At 37.0% G+C, this 20,710-nt stretch overlaps 1 protein-coding gene across 1 annotated transcript; it reads left to right on the forward strand.

The window, feature by feature from the left end:
• Positions 1-252: 252 nt before the first annotated feature.
• On the forward strand, positions 253-20,456 carry Gli (carboxyl ester lipase-like protein Gli). The gene is made up of 8 exons (XM_064682945.1): positions 253-542; positions 3,845-4,005; positions 4,083-4,215; positions 4,519-4,947; positions 16,731-17,950; positions 18,814-19,125; positions 19,179-19,875; positions 19,932-20,456. Exons 2-7 carry the CDS (start codon positions 3,851-3,853, stop codon positions 19,780-19,782), a joined length of 2,853 nt encoding a protein of 950 aa, XP_064539015.1. The 5' UTR covers positions 253-542; positions 3,845-3,850; the 3' UTR covers positions 19,783-19,875; positions 19,932-20,456.
• Positions 20,457-20,710: the final 254 nt, after the last annotated feature.

A 20,710-nucleotide genomic window follows, 5' to 3' on the forward strand; every position in this document is an offset into this window, starting at 1 on the left:
TCGAACAAAATTTACTCAGCTCTCTGAGTTAAAGCAACTGTTGGTAACAAGTAAGCCTCTTTACATGTGTGTGTGTGCTGTGCATGTTAGTGTGTGTTAACAAAGCCAAAAACCACCTTCAGTGTGCTGCGTGTGCGTGTAACTGCATTGGTATTGTGCGTGTGCATGTATTAGTGTACCCCTAGTTACTGCTGCTCCGGGCCCGACTCGCATTTTGACGTTTGACTGGCTCTGGTTCTCTACCTGAGCCCTGGCTTAAAACCAAAAACGGTCATTTCATTACGTTTACGTTATTCTTCACCGTTTTCGTAAACCGTGTTTGTTTTATTTCGGGGCGTTGGCGCGTACACAAAGAAAGTTAATAATTTTGTGGCTCTTAGTCGAAAATTAATCATTAACAAACGCATAACTCAAATTGAGTGCAAATGTTGTTGGGCCACATAGAAGGGCTAAGATTAGATAGTGCGCAAAGGCCAAAATAAAAAAAAAACAACAACTAGTGCGGCAGCGACGTCATCATTTGGAGCATAACTGTAAAATAAGTGAGATTAAGAAGAAGCAGCAACAACAATATTACTGCCGCCGCGCAGTGGGCCAACAACACTAACACATACACGTACATAGACACAACACACACACACGCGAAACACTCACACATAACAACGGCACCTGCAAACGCTTCACTTTCAACATTATCGTTGCGTTTTATTTTTTTGTTTGCTTTGTGATTGCGAAAATAAAAACTAACCAATGGCCCGGGCAGTAAATGTGATTCACTAAAACAAAAAACACACAAAAACGTGTAATTTGATATAAAAATTCCCGCAAGCATTTTTTTTTTGTGTTTTTGGCATTCCCGTTGGCAAATAATTTGCAAAATTTACAGCACTCCACATTTTGTGCAGGCGTTGCATTTCCGCACTTTTAAGAATAAGCAGTACCTAAAAACAAAATACTAGAAGAAGAAGAAGACCCAACACGCCGAGGTTAACGCCGTAACCTGAGTCGACAGCGCGGCGGCAGGTTAATGCACTTTTCATTTAACATGCAGCAACAACAACTTGTGCCTGAGTGCTTGTGAGTCCTTGTGCCAGTTTTCGTGACGTTGATGTCGCTGGCCGCGTTTGAAGCTTTGGAATAAAATTTCCAAAGTGGAGCTCATATTTGTTTGTTGTTGCTACTGTTCGATAGGGGGAGCTGCAATTGTTACACATGTGCGCTATCTGGGTGAAAAAAAACTTTTAGATTAAACTCTTAAAGATGTAGCCATAATAGAAGGCTTTTGTCTGAAGAAATTTTCTTTTGATTATAAGTTGATTGTTTACCTTTCTCGAAATGTAGGCTTTCAATTATTATTAGAAAAGTAGGGTTTTTCTTGTTGCCTCAGCAAACATACCCATGATCCTTACAATCCATAAATGTTGTACAAATCGTGAAATCAATGACGTACCTTTGGCCTGGTCTTTTTTCCTAAATCTTCCTTGATTTTCGTTAGTTGCTTCTTTTTTTTATTGGATCTGCATATATCTACCTAAAGGTACAAAGATACATGCAAAACATATTCTTGTGTACATATATTAGAAATGAATTTACTGAGTAATTTATTCCGTGCTCTAAGATCTGTCGAAATAATGTTTTTAAAATATTAGCAAACTAAAACACATCACATTACATTACGGAAAATAGATGACGGTTCCATATCCATCTACTAAAACTTAAGTTAGTCCAAAGCTTTTTCCAGTTTCTGAGTGCAATTTATTCATATAAGTTCTGAAAGAATTTGATTTTAAACTTTTGTTTATTGTATACAGTTTTTATGTGATGAATATTACATTAAAGTATGTGTTAAATTTGATTCATATTAGTCGGAAGTGCACTAAAAGGCGATGAAAAAGTAAAACATATCCTTTCATACGAACATAAATATTCAAAATTTGCTGATTTTAGCTCTCTTATAAACGCAGGGAAATATGAAAAAAAATCTAGTTCTAAATTAAACTTAACATAGACATTTGAAAATGAGTTTGAAGTCTATCAAATTAATAAATATGAACATTGCAGGCGAAGAAATTTCATCCATTCAACATTTGATATTATTTTTGCGAAATCCATAAAACGCGTTTCAAATAAACGTCCACAAAAAACTTAAAAAATGAGTTAGTAGTCTTTCATTTAAGCGCCATGTGGAACTTTCAAAACAATATTTCAAACGAATATTGCAAAAAGTATGAAAGACCTCCCTAAAAAAAAATTAGCTGTAGACCGATCTATGGTATGCAACAAAAGCTGAACGCAACCTTTTTTCACAGTTTTCCCACACTTGTGCCCGACTTAGCACGCACCTTTATCACATAAGGTAACTTCAGTAAAAAATTCAGGTTTCTAGCTTTTATAGATAAGCATTTGTATATGTAGAAATTTATTTGAGTCAATTATTTATCAAGCTAAATTTGATTGTTCAGTTATTTTTGCATATTTTTGTTTCAAGTGTGAACATATGGAATACAACCTTGTTGCTGCTGCTCTAGACCCTGTAATTAAACAATTTTATCACTTTTCACAATTAGCTAATTAGCCGCGATGACAGGCATCTACAAGAAATGGAGATAATCGCAATTCCATTGAAGCAACTCCTAACATTTTAAATTACATACAAAGTCGCAAAGCGCATTTTATGCTGTAACTTATTTTTAGCGTATCTTTTTCATTAATATGTGGCAGTATAAACAGGTTTTATGTGTCTCTTGCTTCTAACGCATGCCTAACACTTAGCCATAGCACATACAAATGCTACAACGTATTTGTACGTATATATATGTAACACAGCTAACGTAATTTAAAAACCAGTTCGGTCACTCTTACTCAGCTCTGAGATTGGTTGATCCAAACAAAAGAAAACTGTGATGATTAAATTATTGTCGGAAATATGCTTCAGAGTCCTTATTTTTTCAAACAATCAATTAAAAATGTTTATTTTTTAACTTAACTATCTTCATCTCTAATCTATATCTACATCTACATCTACATCTACATCTACATCTACATCTACATCTACATCTACATCTACATCTACATCTACATCTACATCTACATCTACATCTACATCTACATCTACATCTACATCTACATCTACATCTACATCTACATCTACATCTACATCTACATCTACATCTACATCTACATCTACATCTACATCTACATCTACATCTACATCTACATCTACATCTACATCTACATCTACATCTACATCTACATCTACATCTACATCTACATCTACATCTACATCTACATCTACATCTACATCTACATCTACGTCTACATCTACATCTACATCTACATCTACATCTACATCTACATCTACATCAACATCTACATCTATATCTACATCTAATGAACACAAGGATCTCAGAACCTACAAAATCTAGAGATATATTTTGAACGTACGTCGTCCTAGTACGAGTTTCTTTCCAATAATCGATAACTTGCCCCGTTTCTAAGCAATCGATAATAATCGATATCGAAACTCGTTTTTTTTTTTGGAAAATCTCTTAGATTTCAAGAGCTAGAGTCATTACTTGACAACTTGACATGCATAACGATCATCACCGATTATATTATTTTTTTAAATTATAATTTTTCGTTTTTGTACAAGAGAATAAATTGTTTTTATGTCTGTCGATCAGAGGCGATGGCATGTAGTTCGGTTGGTTACGGGTTCGAGACCTTGTTTATTTAAATTTATTTATTTGTATTTATTATTATGTTCTTGGTGTTGATAGAAGAGGGTTCAGTGTATTTATCTAGCCGAATAGAGACTCATACTTGTTTTTATCGGCTCTTGCAGATTAAAATGGCACAGAAATTTAAGTATCGCGACAAATTGAAAGGCTTATTGGTCATGCTTATGGCACTTCAGTCCATCGATGCACAAACTCGGGATCCGCGATTTTATTCACGTGTCGGTGTAGACTATCAATGGCCGAATCCCGGCGATCCGGATTACAGGTGAGCAAACGAAAGTCCTGATACTTGAAATATAGTGTACCAAAAAATAAATAAATAAATAAAACCTTAACTTTTAGAACATACACATTCAACGATCGTCGTTACGGTCACTATCAGCCGAATGGCTATGGCGCCAATTATCCCGGCAGGAATCCACCCGGCCAGTATCCACAGGGTATGCCCAACGAGGATCGTTTTCGCTTCGATCCGGTGAGTGAGAATTTGACATTGCGCCAACCGATCAATCAAGCCTAATCAATTAAGTTCATGACACAAGAGTTGACCCCAAGCTGACTAAGAAATTAAGAACGCACCATATATGAACAATGAGCAGCCATTGAGCAAAGCTTTGAGTGATCCGCACTCATCTCCGTAATATCGAGGCAATAATCTTAATTAGGTTTACATGCGTTCGGAAGGCGCCGAATGCGACATAATCAATTACACATGTTTCCCACCCCCGCTCACAAAATAACCAAAAGCATTATAATCTTTATCCAAACTCAATTACAGAACGATCCCAATGCTCGAACGCAGTTTCCGGGCGTCTTGGCCGGCTGGCGAGAGGATTTGCAGGGGAAACAGCGACGCGATTCGTTGACATTGGAACGTGATGTGTTCGTCACAACCAACTATGGACAAGTGCAGGGCTTCAAGGTCTATATGTACGACAATCCCGATCCCAAATCATTCTACAGACCCTATCACTCCACCGTGGACCGCGTAATGGGCGAGTGTTCCGTATTCTTGGGCATTCCCTACGCCCTGCCGCCCACATTTGAGGGACGATTCAAGCCGCCGCGCCTGCATCGTGGCTGGCAGCTGCTGCAGGCCGTGGACTTCGGCCCAGCATGTCCCCAGCCGGTGCGTTACACAGGTGCCACCAAAGGTGTTATGGATATGGACGAAGATTGCCTATATCTGAACGTATATTCGCCGAAGGTGAGTTAAAAAAAATATTTTATAACATTTTTATTTCCTCTTCACTGAGATTAACGAGGATAAAACTTTTTGGAAAGTACTATTAGATAGATTACTTTTGAATACCCTTGTAGAGGGTATCATATTATATATATTTTGTAATAATATGTGTAGATCAACATAAACAGGCGAATTGATATAGCCATGTCTGTCTATTTCTATTGCTATGCAAACTTGCCTCTCTGTTTTAAAGATACCTGTTGAAGGCAGTACATATGTCGGAACCAGCCGGATCGGCCTACTTATCATATAAAAATCCTATTAACATCGGAACAGTTTATCATATAGCAATAAAAGGAACGATCATAGATATCATAGAGCTACCAAAGGACCAATCGGTCAAAAACGAAGTTCTTGTATAAACAACTTTTTTGTTATCAAGATATCTTGACCAAACCTGTTGTTTCCTAGTTAAACCAAGCTGTATATATGTTATATGAGCCAATGCTTATCAAGATCGCAGCACAACAATCTATTAAGCTATAAAAATAGGTCGAAAATAAAAATATAAAAAAATTTTTAACACATAGACAGTTTTAAGATGTTTTCCTCAAGTTCAGCATTTTTGTTTTCTAATGTGTACTAATGTGAACTGTAACCTTATATATAGGACTTGAAAATATTTTTGTCAAAATATTTTATATTCCCGCCGATGTAACCCCTTGAATTATTTTCAATTTTGGTCAAAGTTTAGATTTTTGTTTGCTGAATGCCAATGCCAATCGATAGTACTGATCCTTACAAGTACAAAAAGGCATATCATTCCAGATTCGGACAATATTTGGCTGAGATATTTCAAAAAATCATCAAAATAGGGTAGCACCATGACCGAATCGTTTTTTGTTGAACATTTTTATGCAACCCCCCGATTGTTAATTTAATCATTTGCTATTCGATAGTAAAATTTCGTACGTATTCAAATAAGTATAAATTTTAAAAATCGGACGTTTTTTACCCGAGATATTAAAAAAAAATTATCAAAAAATATTTGATTTTCGAACCGACCACGTTTTTGGGAAAAAACGTGATGACCCTTGCAATTTGGCCGTGATGTAACCCCTTGCCATTTTGCCGATTTTGGCCAAAATTTACATTTTTATTTTTTGATGCCAATCGAAAGTACTGATCCTTACGAGTCCAAAATGGTATAAAATTCCCAAATCGGACATTATTTGGCCGAGATATTTCAAAAAATCATCAAAACAGGTTGACTTCACAAACGAATCGGTTTTTGGTCAACCACTTTTTTTAACCCAACGATTTTTAAAATGTTTGAATGCCAATTGATAGTAGGGATCCCTACGAATTCAAAAAGTTATAACATTTCAAAATCTGACAGTATTTACCCGAGATATTCAATCAAAATCATCAACAAGGTTGATTTTCGAACCGACCCCGAATTTGAGATAAAACGTGATGTAACCCCTTGCCATTTTGCCGATTTTGGCCAAAATTTAGATTTTTATTTTTTTTGATGCCAATCGAAACTACTGATCCTTACGAGTCCAAAATGGTATAAAATTCCCAAATCGGACATTATTTGGCCGAGATATTTCAAAAAATCATCAAAACAGGTTGACTTTACAAACGAATCGGTTTTTGTCAACCACTTTTTTTAACCCAACGATTTTTAAAATGTTCGAATGCCAATTTATAGTAGGGATCCCTACGAATTCATAAAGGTATAACATTTTAAAATCTGACAGTATTTACCAGAGATATTCAATCAAAATCATCAACAAATGGTTGATTTTCGAACCGACTCCGTTTTTGGGAAAAACGTGATGTAACCCCTTGCCATTTTGCCGATTTTGGCCAAAATTTAGATTTTTATTTTTTTGATGCCAATCGAAACTACTGATCCTTACGAGTCCAAAATGGTATAAAATTCCCAAATCGGACATTATTTGGCCGAGATATTTCAAAAAATCATCAAAACAGGTTGACTTCACAAAAGAATCGGTTTTTGGTCAACCACTTTTTTTAACCCAACGATTTTTAAAATGTTTGAATGCCAATTGATAGTAGGGATCCCTACGAATTCAAAAAGTTATAACATTTCAAAATCTGACAGTATTTACCCGAGATATTCAATCAAAATCATCAACAAGGTTGATTTTCGAACCGACCCCGAATTTGAGATAAAACGTGATGTAACCCCTTGCCATTTTGCCGATTTTGGCCAAAATTTAGATTTTTATTTTTTTGATGCCAATCGAAACTACTGATCCTTACGAGTCCAAAATGGTATAAAATTCCCAAATCGGACGATTTTTAAAATGTTTGAATGCCAATTGATAGTAGGGATCCCTACGAATTCAAAAAGTTATAACATTTCAAAATCTGACAGTATTTACCCGAGATATTCAATCAAAATCATCAACAAGGTTGATTTTCGAACCGACCCCGAATTTGAGATAAAACGTGATGTAACCCCTTGCCATTTTGCCAATTTTGGCCAAAATTTAGATTTTTATTTTTTTGATGCCAATCGAAAGTACTGATCCTTACGAGTCCAAAATGGTATAAAATTCCCAAATCGGACATTATTTGGCCGAGATATTCAAAAAATCATCAACAAATGGTTGATTTTCGAACCGACCCCGAATTTGAGATAAAACGTGATGTAACCCCTTGCCATTTTGCCGATTTTGGCCAAAATTTAGATTTTTATTTTTTTGATGCCAATCGAAACTACTGATCCTTACGAGTCCAAAATGGTATAAAATTCCCAAATCGGACGATTTTTAAAATGTTTGAATGCCAATTGATAGTAGGGATCCCTACGAATTCAAAAAGTTATAACATTTCAAAATCTGACAGTATTTACCCGAGATATCCCAGACGGACATTATTTCCAAATCAAAAAATCATCAACAAGGTTGATTTTCGAACCGACCCCGAATTTGAGATAAAACGTGATGTAACCCCTTGCCATTTTGCCGATTTTGGCCAAAATTTAGATTTTTATTTTTTTGATGCCAATCGAAAGTACTGATCCTTACGAGTCCAAAATGGTATAAAATTCCCAAATCGGACATTATTTGGCCGAGATATTCAAAAAATCATCAACAAATGGTTGATTTTCGAACCGACCCCGAATTTGAGATAAAACGTGATGTAACCCCTTGCCATTTTGCCGATTTTGGCCAAAATTTAGATTTTTATTTTTTTGATGCCAATCGAAACTACTGATCCTTACGAGTCCAAAATAGTATAAAATTCCCAAATCGGACATTTTGGCCAATATTTAATCCAATTGAAACTCGGGTCCCACGTTAAAAGTTAAAATTTCAAAATTGAAGTAGTTCCGAATTCATAAAATCATTTAAAACGAAGTTTTGGAATTACAATCATCAACAAAAGTTCATTTTCGAACCGACTCCGTTGATTTGAGAAAAAACGTGATGTAACCCCTTGCAATTTTGCCGATTTTGGCCAAAATGTTTGATGCCAATCGAAACTACTGATCCTTACGAGTCCAAAATGGTATAAAATTCCCAAATCGGACATTATTTGGCCGAGATATTCAATCAAAATCATCAACAACATGGTTGATTTTCGAACCGACCCCGAATTTGAGATAAAACGTGATGTAACCCCTTGCCATTTTGCCGATTTTGGCCAAAATTTAGATTTTTATTTTTTTGATGCCAATCGAAACTACTGATCCTTACGAGTCCAAAATGGTATAAAATTCCCAAATCGGACATTATTTGGCCGAGATATTTCAAAAAATCATCAAAACAGGTTGACTTCACAAACGAATCGGTTTTGGTCAACCACTTTTTTTAACCCAACGATTTTTAAAATGTTTGAATGCCAATTGATAGTAGGGATCCCTACGAATTCAAAAAGTTATAACATTTCAAAATCTGACAGTATTTACCCGAGATATTCAATCAAAATCATCAACAAGGTTGATTTTCGAACCGACCCCGAATTTGAGATAAAACGTGATGTAACCCCTTGCCATTTTGCCGATTTTGGCCAAAATTTAGATTTTTATTTTTTTGATGCCAATCGAAACTACTGATCCTTACGATCCAAATGGTATAAATTCCAAATCGAATTATTTGGCCGAGATATTTAAAAAATCATCAAAACGGTTACTTACAAAAATCGGTTTTGGTCAACCACTTTTTTAACCCAACGATTTTTAAAATGTTTGAATGCCAATTGATAGTAGGGATCCCTACGAATTCAAAAAGTTATAACATTTCAAAATCTGACAGTATTTACCCGAGATATTCAATCAAAATCATCAACAAGGTTGATTTTCGAACCGACCCCGAATTTGAGATAAAACGTGATGTAACCCCTTGCCATTTTGCCGATTTTGGCCAAAATTTAGATTTTTATTTTTTTGATGCCAATCGAAACTACTGATCCTTACGAGTCCAAAATGGTATAAAATTCCCAAATCGGACATTATTTGGCCAGATATTTAGAATAGTCACAAATTTGAAATTTCGAACGATTTTTAAAATGTTTGAATGCCAATTGATAGTAGGGATCCCTACGAATTCAAAAAGTTATAACATTTCAAAATCTGACAGTATTTACCCGAGATATTCAATCAAAATCATCAACAAGGTTGATTTTCGAACCGACCCCGAATTTGAGATAAAACGTGATGTAACCCCTTGCCATTTTGCCGATTTTGGCCAAAATTTAGATTTTTATTTTTTTGATGCCAATCGAAACTACTGATCCTTACGAGTCCAAAATGGTATAAAATTCCCAAATCGGACATTATTTGGCCGAGATATTTCAAAAAATCATCAAAACAGGTTGACTTTACGAAACGAATCGGTATTTGGTCAAAACGTGATGTAACCCAACGATTTTCAAAATGTTTGAATGCCAATTGATAGTAGGGATCCCTACGAATTCAAAAAGTATAAAATTTAAATCTGACATATTTCCGAGATATTCAATCAAAATCATAACAATGGTTGATTTTCGAACCGACTCCGAATTTGAGATAAAACGTGATGTAACCCTTGCCATTTTGCCGATTTTGGCCAAAATTTAGATTTTTATTTTTTTGATGCCAATCGAAACTACTGATCCTTACGAGTCCAAAATAGTATAAAATTCCCAAATCGGACATTATTTGGCCGAGATATTTCAAAAAATCATCAAAACAGGTTGACTTCACAAACGAATCGGTTTTTGGTCAACCACTTTTTTTAACCCAACGATTTTGAAAATGTTCGAATGCCAATTTATAGTAGGGATCCCTCCGAATTCAAAAAGGTATAACATTTTAAAATCTGACAGTATTTACCCGAGATATTCAATCAAAATCATCAACAAATGGTTGATTTTCGAACCGACTCCGTTTTTGGAAAAAACGTGATGTAACCCCTTGCCATTTTGCCGATTTTGGCCAAAATTTAGATTTTTATTTTTTTGATGCCAATCGAAACTACTGATCCTTACGAGTCCAAAATGGTATAAAATTCCCAAATCGGACATTATTTGGCCGAGATATTTAAAAAAATCATCAAAACAGGTTGACTTTACAAACGAATCGGTTTTGGTCAACCACTTTTTTTAACCCAACGATTTTTAAAATGTTTGAATGCCAATTGATAGTAGGGATCCCTACGAATTCAAAAAGTTATAACATTTCAAAATCTGACAGTATTTACCCGAGATATTCAATCAAAATCATCAACAAGGTTGATTTTCGAACCGACCCCGAATTTGAGATAAAACGTGATGTAACCCCTTGCCATTTTGCCGATTTTGGCCAAAATTTAGATTTTTATTTTTTTGATGCCAATCGAAACTACTGATCCTTACGAGTCCAAAATGGTATAAAATTCCCAAATCGGACGATTTTTAAAATGTTTGAATGCCAATTGATAGTAGGGATCCCTACGAATTCAAAAAGTTATAACATTTCAAAATCTGACAGTATTTACCCGAGATATTCAATCAAAATCATCAACAAGGTTGATTTTCGAACCGACCCCGAATTTGAGATAAAACGTGATGTAACCCCTTGCCATTTTGCCGATTTTGGCCAAAATTTAGATTTTTATTTTTTTGATGCCAATCGAAACTACTGATCCTTACGAGTCCAAAATGGTATATAAAATTCCCAAATCGGACATTATTTGGCCGAGATATTTCAAAAAATCATCAAAACAGGTTGACTTTACAAACGAATCGGTTTTTGGTCAACCACATTTTTTAACCCAACGATTTTTAAAATGTTTGAATGCCAATTGATAGTAGGGATCCCTACGAATTCAAAAAGTTATAACATTTCAAAATCTGACAGTATTTACCCGAGATATTCAATCAAAATCATCAACAAGGTTGATTTTCGAACCGACCCCGAATTTGAGATAAAACGTGATGTAACCCCTTGCCATTTTGCCGATTTTGGCCAAAATTTAGATTTTTATTTTTTTGATGCCAATCGAAACTACTGATCCTTACGAGTCCAAAATGGTATAAAATTCCCAAATCGGACATTATTTGGCCGAGATATTTCAAAAAATCATCAAAACAGGTCGACTTTACAAACGAATCGGTTTTTGGTTAACCCAACGATTTTTAAAATGTTCGAATGCCAATTTATAGTAGGGATCCTACGATCAAAAGGTAACGAATTCAAAAAGGTATAAAATTTTAAAATCTGACAGTATTTACCCGAGATATTCAATAAAAATCATCAACAAATGGTTGATTTTCGAACCGACTCCGTTTTTGGGAAAAACGTGATGTAACTCCTTGCCATTTTGCCGATTTTGGCCAAAATTTAGATTTTTATTTTTTTGATGCCAATCGAAACTACTGATCCTTACGAGTCCAAAATAGTATAAAATTCCCAAATCGGACATTATTTGGCCGAGATATTTCAAAAAATCATCAAAACAGGTTGACTTCACAAACGAATCGGTTTTTGGTCAACCACTTTTTTTAACCCAACGATTTTTAAAATGTTTGAATGCCAATTGATAGTAGGGATCCCTACGAATTCAAAAAGTTATAACATTTCAAAATCTGACAGTATTTACCCGAGATATTCAATCAAAATCATCAACAAGGTTGATTTTCGAACCGACCCCGAATTTGAGATAAAACGTGATGTAACCCCTTGCCATTTGCCGATTTTGGCCGAATTTTGGCCAAAATTTAGATTTTTATTTTTTTGATGCCAATCGAAACTACTGATCCTTACGAGTCCAAAATGGTATAAAATTCCCAAATCGGACATTATTTGGCCGAGATATTTCAAAAAATCATCAAAACAGGTTGACTTTACAAACGAATCGGTTTTGGTCAACCACTTTTTTTAACCCAACGATTTTTAAAATGTTTGAATGCCAATTGATAGTAGGGATCCCTACGAGTTCAAAAAGGTATAACATTTTAAAATCTGACAGTATTTACCCGAGATATTCAATCAAAATCATCAACAAATGGTTGATTTTCGAACCGACTCCGTTTTTGGGAAAAACGTGATGTAACCCCTTGCCATTTTGCCGATTTTGGCCAAAATTTAGATTTTTATTTTTTTGATGCCAATCGAAACTACTGATCCTTACGAGTCCAAAATGGTATAAAATTCCCAAATCGGACGATTTTTAAAATGTTTGAATGCCAATTGATAGTAGGGATCCCTACGAATTCAAAAAGTTATAACATTTCAAAATCTGACAGTATTTACCCGAGATATTCAATCAAAATCATCAACAAGGTTGATTTTCGAACCGACCCCGAATTTGAGATAAAACGTGATGTAACCCCTTGCCATTTTGCCGATTTTGGCCAAAATTTAGATTTTTATTTTTTTGATGCCAATCGAAACTACTGATCCTTACGAGTCCAAAATGGTATAAAATTCCCAAATCGGACGATTTTTAAAATGTTTGAATGCCAATTGATAGTAGGGATCCCTACGAATTCAAAAAGTTATAACATTTCAAAATCTGACAGTATTTACCCGAGATATTCAATCAAAATCATCAACAAGGTTGATTTTCGAACCGACCCCGAATTTGAGATAAAACGTGATGTAACCCCTTGCCATTTTGCCGATTTTGGCCAAAATTTAGATTTTTATTTTTTTGATGCCAATCGAAACTACTGATCCTTACGAGTCCAAAATGGTATAAAATTCCCAAATCGGACATTATTTGGCCGAGATATTTCAAAAAATCATCAAAACAGGTTGACTTTACAAACGAATCGGTTTTTGGTCAACCACATTTTTTAACCCAACGATTTTTAAAATGTTTGAATGCCAATTGATAGTAGGGATCCCTACGAATTCAAAAAGTTATAACATTTCAAAATCTGACAGTATTTACCCGAGATATTCAATCAAAATCATCAACAAGGTTGATTTTCGAACCGACCCCGAATTTGAGATAAAACGTGATGTAACCCCTTGCCATTTTGCCGATTTTGGCCAAAATTTAGATTTTTATTTTTTTGATGCCAATCGAAACTACTGATCCTTACGAGTCCAAAATAGTATAAAATTCCCAAATCGGACATTATTTGGCCGAGATATTTCAAAAAATCATCAAAACAGGTTGACTTCACAAACAAATCGGTTTTTGGTCAACCACTTTTTTTAACCCAACGATTTTGAAAATGTTCGAATGCCAATTTATAGTAGGGATCCCTCCGAATTCATAAAGGTATAACATTTTAAAATCTGACAGTATTTACCCGAGATATTCAATCAAAATCATCAACAAATGGTTGATTTTCGAACCGACTCCGTTTTTGGAAAAAACGTGATGTAACCCCTTGCAATTTTGCCGATTTTGGCCAAAATTTGATGCCAATCGAAACTACTGATCCTTACGAGTCCAAAATGGTATAAAATTCCCAAATCGGACATTATTTGGCCGAGATATTTAAAAAAATCATCAAAACAGGTTGACTTTACAAACGAATCGGTTTTGGTCAACCACTTTTTTTAACCCAACGATTTTTAAAATGTTTGAATGCCAATTGATAGTAGGGATCCCTACGAATTCAAAAAGTTATAACATTTCAAAATCTGACAGTATTTACCCGAGATATTCAATCAAAATCATCAACAAGGTTGATTTTCGAACCGACCCCGAATTTGAGATAAAACGTGATGTAACCCCTTGCCATTTTGCCGATTTTGGCCAAAATTTAGATTTTTATTTTTTTGATGCCAATCGAAACTACTGATCCTTACGAGTCCAAAATGGTATAAAATTCCCAAATCGGACGATTTTTAAAATGTTTGAATGCCAATTGATAGTAGGGATCCCTACGAATTCAAAAAGTTATAACATTTCAAAATCTGACAGTATTTACCCGAGATATTCAATCAAAATCATCAACAAGGTTGATTTTCGAACCGACCCCGAATTTGAGATAAAACGTGATGTAACCCCTTGCCATTTTGCCGATTTTGGCCAAAATTTAGATTTTTATTTTTTTGATGCCAATCGAAACTACTGATCCTTACGAGTCCAAAATGGTATAAAATTCCCAAATCGGACATTATTTGGCCGAGATATTTCAAAAAATCATCAAAACAGGTTGACTTTACAAACGAATCGGTTTTTGGTCAACCACATTTTTTAACCCAACGATTTTTAAAATGTTTGAATGCCAATTGATAGTAGGGATCCCTACGAATTCAAAAAGTTATAACATTTCAAAATCTGACAGTATTTACCCGAGATATTCAATCAAAATCATCAACAAGGTTGATTTTCGAACCGACCCCGAATTTGAGATAAAACGTGATGTAACCCCTTGCCATTTTGCCGATTTTGGCCAAAATTTAGATTTTTATTTTTTTGATGCCAATCGAAACTACTGATCCTTACGAGTCCAAAATGGTATAAAATTCCCAAATCGGACATTATTTGGCCGAGATATTTCAAAAAATCATCAAAACAGGTCGACTTTACAAACGAATCGGTTTTTGGTTAACCCAACGATTTTTAAAATGTTCGAATGCCAATTTATAGTAGGGATCCCTACGAATTCAAAAAGGTATAAAATTTTAAAATCTGACAGTATTTACCCGAGATATTCAATAAAAAGCATCAACAAATGGTTGATTTTCGAACCGACTCCGTTTTTGGGAAAAACGTGATGTAACTCCTTGCCATTTTGCCGATTTTGGCCAAAATTTAGATTTTTATTTTTTTGATGCCAATCGAAACTACTGATCCTTACGAGTCCAAAATAGTATAAAATTCCCAAATCGGACATTATTTGGCCGAGATATTTCAAAAAATCATCAAAACAGGTTGACTTCACAAACGAATCGGTTTTTGGTCAACCACTTTTTTTAACCCAACGATTTTTAAAATGTTTGAATGCCAATTGATAGTAGGGATCCCTACGAATTCAAAAAGTTATAACATTTCAAAATCTGACAGTATTTACCCGAGATATTCAATCAAAATCATCAACAAGGTTGATTTTCGAACCGACCCCGAATTTGAGATAAAACGTGATGTAACCCCTTGCCTATTTGCCGATTTTGGCCAAAATTTAGATTTTTATTTTTTTGATGCCAATCGAAACTACTGATCCTTACGAGTCCAAAATGGTATAAAATTCCCAAATCGGACATTATTTGGCCGAGATATTTCAAAAAATCATCAAAACAGGTTGACTTTACAAACGAATCGGTTTTGGTCAACCACTTTTTTTAACCCAACGATTTTTAAAATGTTTGAATGCCAATTGATAGTAGGGATCCCTACGAGTTCAAAAAGGTATAACATTTTAAAATCTGACAGTATTTACCCGAGATATTCAATCAAAATCATCAACAAATGGTTGATTTTCGAACCGACTCCGTTTTTGGGAAAAACGTGATGTAACCCCTTGCCATTTTGCCGATTTTGGCCAAAATTTAGATTTTTATTTTGTTGATGCCACTCGAAACTACTGATCCTTACGAGTCCAAAATGGTATAAAATTCCCAAATCGGACATTATTTGGCCGAGATATTTCAAAAAATCTTCAAAACAGGTTGACTTTACAAACGATTCGGTTTTTGGTCAACCACTTTTTTTAACCCAACGATTTTTAAAATGTTCGAATGCCAATTTATAGTAGGGATCCCTACGAATTCATAAAGGTATAACATTTTAAAATCTGACAGTATTTACCAGAGATATTCAATCAAAATCATCAACGAATGGTTGATTTTCGAACCGACTCCGTTTTTGGGAAAAAAAATTCCCAAATCGGACATTATTTGGCCGAGATATTTAAAAAAATCATCAAAACAGGTTGACTTTACAAACGAATCGGTTTTTGGTCAACCACTTTTTTTAACCCAACGATTTTTAAAATGTTTGAATGCCAATTGATAGTAGGGATCCCTAAGAATTCAAAAAGGTATAACATTTCAAAATCTGACAGTATTTACCCGAGATATTCAATAAAAATCATCAACAAATGGTTGATTTTCGAACCGACCCCGTTTTTGGGAAAAATCGTGATGTATCCCCTTGCATTTTTTTCAATTTTGATCAAAATTTTGATTTTTGTTTTTTTAATGCCAATCGATAGTGCTGATCCTTTCGAGTCCAAAATGGTATATCACTACATAATCGTGCAATATTTGACTGAGATATTCCAAAAAATTATCAACTAAGGTTAGCCTCGTTACCGAATCGTATAATTAATATTATATAATTTAATAAATATAAATATATTGATCTATTTTATCTTTTTATCCGTCATATCTGTTACAGACTGGTGCTGGCGTCGCCCAGAAATATCCGGTTATGGTTTATATACACGGCGGCGAGTTCGTGCGCGGCGCTTCAAACTTGTTCCAGGGCCATGTGTTGGCTTCATTTTATGATGTGGTCGTGGTGACCCTGAACTACCGGCTGGGCGCTTTGGGTTTCCTTTCCACGGGCGATGAGAATTCGCCAGGCAACTATGGCATCCTGGATCAGTCAATGGCACTTAAATGGGTGCACGACAATATTGAGTTCTTTAATGGGGACCGCGACTCGATTACATTGTTTGGACCGGGAGCTGGTGGCGCCTCCGCCGGCCTTTTGATGGTGGCACCACAAACACGCAACATTGTGAAGCGCGTTATTGCACAGTCGGGCTCGGCGCTGGCTGATTGGGCACTCATCCAGGACAAGTACCGGGCGCAGAATACGAGCCGTGTGCTGGGACAAGTGCTGGGCTGTTCAATAGATTCGTCCTGGAAGCTAGTCAACTGTCTGCGCACCGGACGCAGCTTCTACGAGCTGGGCAATGCGGAGTTCCCACCCCAGGTCGGCAGTTTCCCCTGGGGTCCGGTCCTGGATCACAATTTCACGCTGCCCGGCGATGACTGGTACGAGGGCTGGCGGGAGAAGGACTGGCGCTTTCTCACCCAAACACCCGAAACCTTGATACGCAGTGGCCGATTCAATCGCAACATACAGTACATGACGGGCGTAACCACTCAGGAAGCGGCCTTCTTTGTGGCACAGAACGAATCTCTGGCGCCATATTATGAGCTGGACAATCGCTTCTTTGAGCAGAAGGTGAGGGAGCATGTCTTCCGCTATAACTACACCCTGAATCCGAATGGTGTCTACGAGGCCATCAAGTACATGTACACCTACTGGCCGGATCCGAACAACAACACCATCATACGCGATCAGTACATCAACATGCTGAGCGATCTCTACTATCGTGCGCCAGTTGATCAAATGGTCAAGTTGCTGCTCGAGCAGAAGATTCCCGTCTTTATGTACGTGCTAAACACCACTGTCGAGGCCCTGAATCTGCCCCAATGGCGCAAGTACCCACACGACACGGAGCACTACTTCCTGACTGGTGCCCCCTTCATGGACACAGAGTTCTTTCCCAAGAAGGAACACCTGCAGCGCAACATGTGGACGGACAACGATCGCAATATGAGTCACTTTTTCATGCAGACTTATTCTAACTTTGCGAGATACGGGTAAGTGTAGAGAATAAGCCAAACTGACTGACTGACTGACTGACAGACTGACTGACTGATTGACTGACTTACTGATTGACTGACTGACTGACTGATTAACTGACTGATTAACTGACTGAATAACTGACTGACGACTGATTGACTAACGACTGATTGACTGACTGACTTACCGACTGACTGAGTGACTATCTGATTGACTGACTGATTGATTGATTAATTTATTGATTGATTGATTGACTGACTGACTGACTGATTAACTGACTGACGACTGATTGACTGACTGACTGACTGACTGACTTACTGACTGACTGACTTACTGATTGACTAACTGACTGATTGATTGATTGATTGTCTGACTGATTGACTGACTGAATAACTAACTGACGACTGATTGACTGACGACTGATTGACTGATTGACTGACGACTGATTGACTGACTGACTTACCGACTGACTGACTGACTGACTGACTGACTGACTGACTGACTGACTTACTGATTGACTGACTGACTGACTGAGTGACTATCTGATTGACTGACTTAGTGACTGACTGACTGACTGACTTACTGACTGACTGACTGACTGACTTACTGATTGACTGACTGACTGATTGATTGATTGATTGTCTGACTGATTGACTGACTGAATAACTAACTGATGACTGATTGACTGACTGACTTACCAAATGACTGAGTGACTATCTGATTGACTGACTGATCAATGCACGTGCAAACCAAAGCTTATATTTTTAACCTTTATGATGTGAGAGCAAGACTAAGACGGGGCTCTATAAAATTCCAACTATCTATCAATATCAATTCTAAATTAAATATTTTACTAATCCTTCTAAAACTTGCCGTGTAGCAACCCAACGCCACAACAGGTGCTGGGGATGCACTTTCAGCGCGCATATCAAGGGGAGATTCGTTACCTGAACATTAACACCACCTACAACTCCTCGATCCTGCTCAATTATCGGCAAACGGAGTGCGCATTCTGGACACAGTATTTGCCGACGGTAATTGGAGTCTTGGTGCCGACATATCCGCCAACCACGGAGTATTGGTGGGAGCCGAAGGAGCCATTGCAGATTGCCTTCTGGAGCATGTCGGTTGCCTGTTTCTTCCTGATCGTACTGGTCGTCATCTGCTGCATTATGTGGCGCAATGCCAAGCGGTAAGTTGAGTAGTTTTTTGTTTAAGGAAAAATCTGACACATCCAATCCGCAGACAATCCGATCGCTTCTATGACGAAGACGTCTTCATTAATGGCGAGGGCATGGAGCCAGAGCCGGATGCACGTGGCGTGGACAATGCCCACATGGTAACCAATCATCATGCGCTGCGCTCACGGGACAACATATACGAGTACAGAGATTCGCCATCGACCAAAACGCTGGCCAGCAAGGCCCAGACGGATACCACCTCGCTGCGGTCGCCAAGCTCCTTGGCCATGACCCAAAAGTCCGGCAGCCAGGCTTCACTCAAGTCGGGCATTTCGCTAAAGGAGACGAATGGCAGTCTGGTCAAGTCGGAGCGCGCAGCCACTCCCCGCTCGCACACAAATGGAACATCGGCAAAAGCGGCCCCCATCGAGGAAAAGCGCCTGCTGCAGCCCCTCTCAAGCACGCCTGTGACGCAGCTTCAGGCGGAGCCAACGAAGCGAGTGCCAGCCGCATCCACAGCAGCCAGCGTTGCCAGCAGCAGTCGGAGCACCACGCCCGTGCCCTCGGCGCGCACCACGACGACAACAGCAACGTTGACAGCGCAGCAGCCAGCGGTGCAGCAGCGTCGAACGCAGCTGGTGGAGGGCGTGCCCCAGACATCTGTCTAAGTAACCGCTCTCTAAGCGCGGGATGCGCTTAGAGAGAATCCACATAGCCCTTTCAATGAACAATCAACCAAATCTGACAAATTTGACATTAGGGTAAGTTCTGAAGCAGCATTTCGATCGAATGCATTTTAATGGATTCCCGTCAACAGCTTTCTTTTAGTGGAGGAACCCTGGATTAAGAGTAGCTTAGATTGTAGCTTTTGTTTTATTCCATAGTTTTATGTTATTTATACTTTATCGACTACACAGATCTAAAAGATCTCTTGAGCCCATAAGTGCAGCTATAATAATTTGTATTTGTAATTTAATATTTGACAATTGTTTTTCTTTTATTTCCCTATATTTTGTAAGTTCGATAACCCAACGAATACGAATCCATATCAATGACATTCCGTAGAATAGTTTTGGCCCTTTTGCCAGCGACCTCCTGTGAGGCGGGGCCTTGAAATGTACATACATATATATACGACAACATCTAGACTAAGTTCATTATGTTAAGCTCTAATGCTGTCACCTTAAAATCCGAGAGGTCTGTAAAAAGTATTTGTGAGAAATTTGAAATTTATTAATAAGCATTAGTCTAGGGGCAGCTTTAGTAGACGCCATCAAAATACAATTATCTAATACAAATTGTACAATACTTACGCATAATAAAACTGAACCGCCCAATCGAAGTTTCTTCAAATTGTTGGATAATAATTTACATGTTACTGTGTTGTCCATATACCCATAAATGTCCATATTATCATACCGTATAACAAAATTGCAAAGAACAAGTGCCTTGCTCTAAATGGATCTAGCTTAGTGTTAAGTATGTGTACTCATATTTCGTATTAGTGCTATAAGTATAAACTGGCAGTTATATATTTTATATGTATGTTTTATGTGTCACATATATAGAAATCAACGACCATACAAATCAGTGTGA

The sequence above is a fragment of the Drosophila montana genome, unplaced genomic scaffold, assembly GCF_035044405.1.
Source record: "Drosophila montana isolate Dmon_TW-CO22-7 unplaced genomic scaffold, ASM3504440v1 contig_2581_1, whole genome shotgun sequence".
Lineage (NCBI taxonomy): Eukaryota > Metazoa > Arthropoda > Insecta > Diptera > Drosophilidae > Drosophila > Drosophila montana.

Excerpts from the sequence above, each read along its gene's own strand:
- Gli (XM_064682945.1), top strand. The coding sequence starts at position 3,851 with ATGGCACAGAAATTTAAGTATCGCGACAAATTGAAAGGCTTATTGGTC. Across the intron at positions 4,006-4,082 it reads CCCGGCGATCCGGATTACAG|AACATACACATTCAACGATC; the intron begins GTGAGCAAACGA and ends CTTAACTTTTAG. Across the intron at positions 4,216-4,518 it reads ATCGTTTTCGCTTCGATCCG|AACGATCCCAATGCTCGAAC; the intron begins GTGAGTGAGAAT and ends ACTCAATTACAG.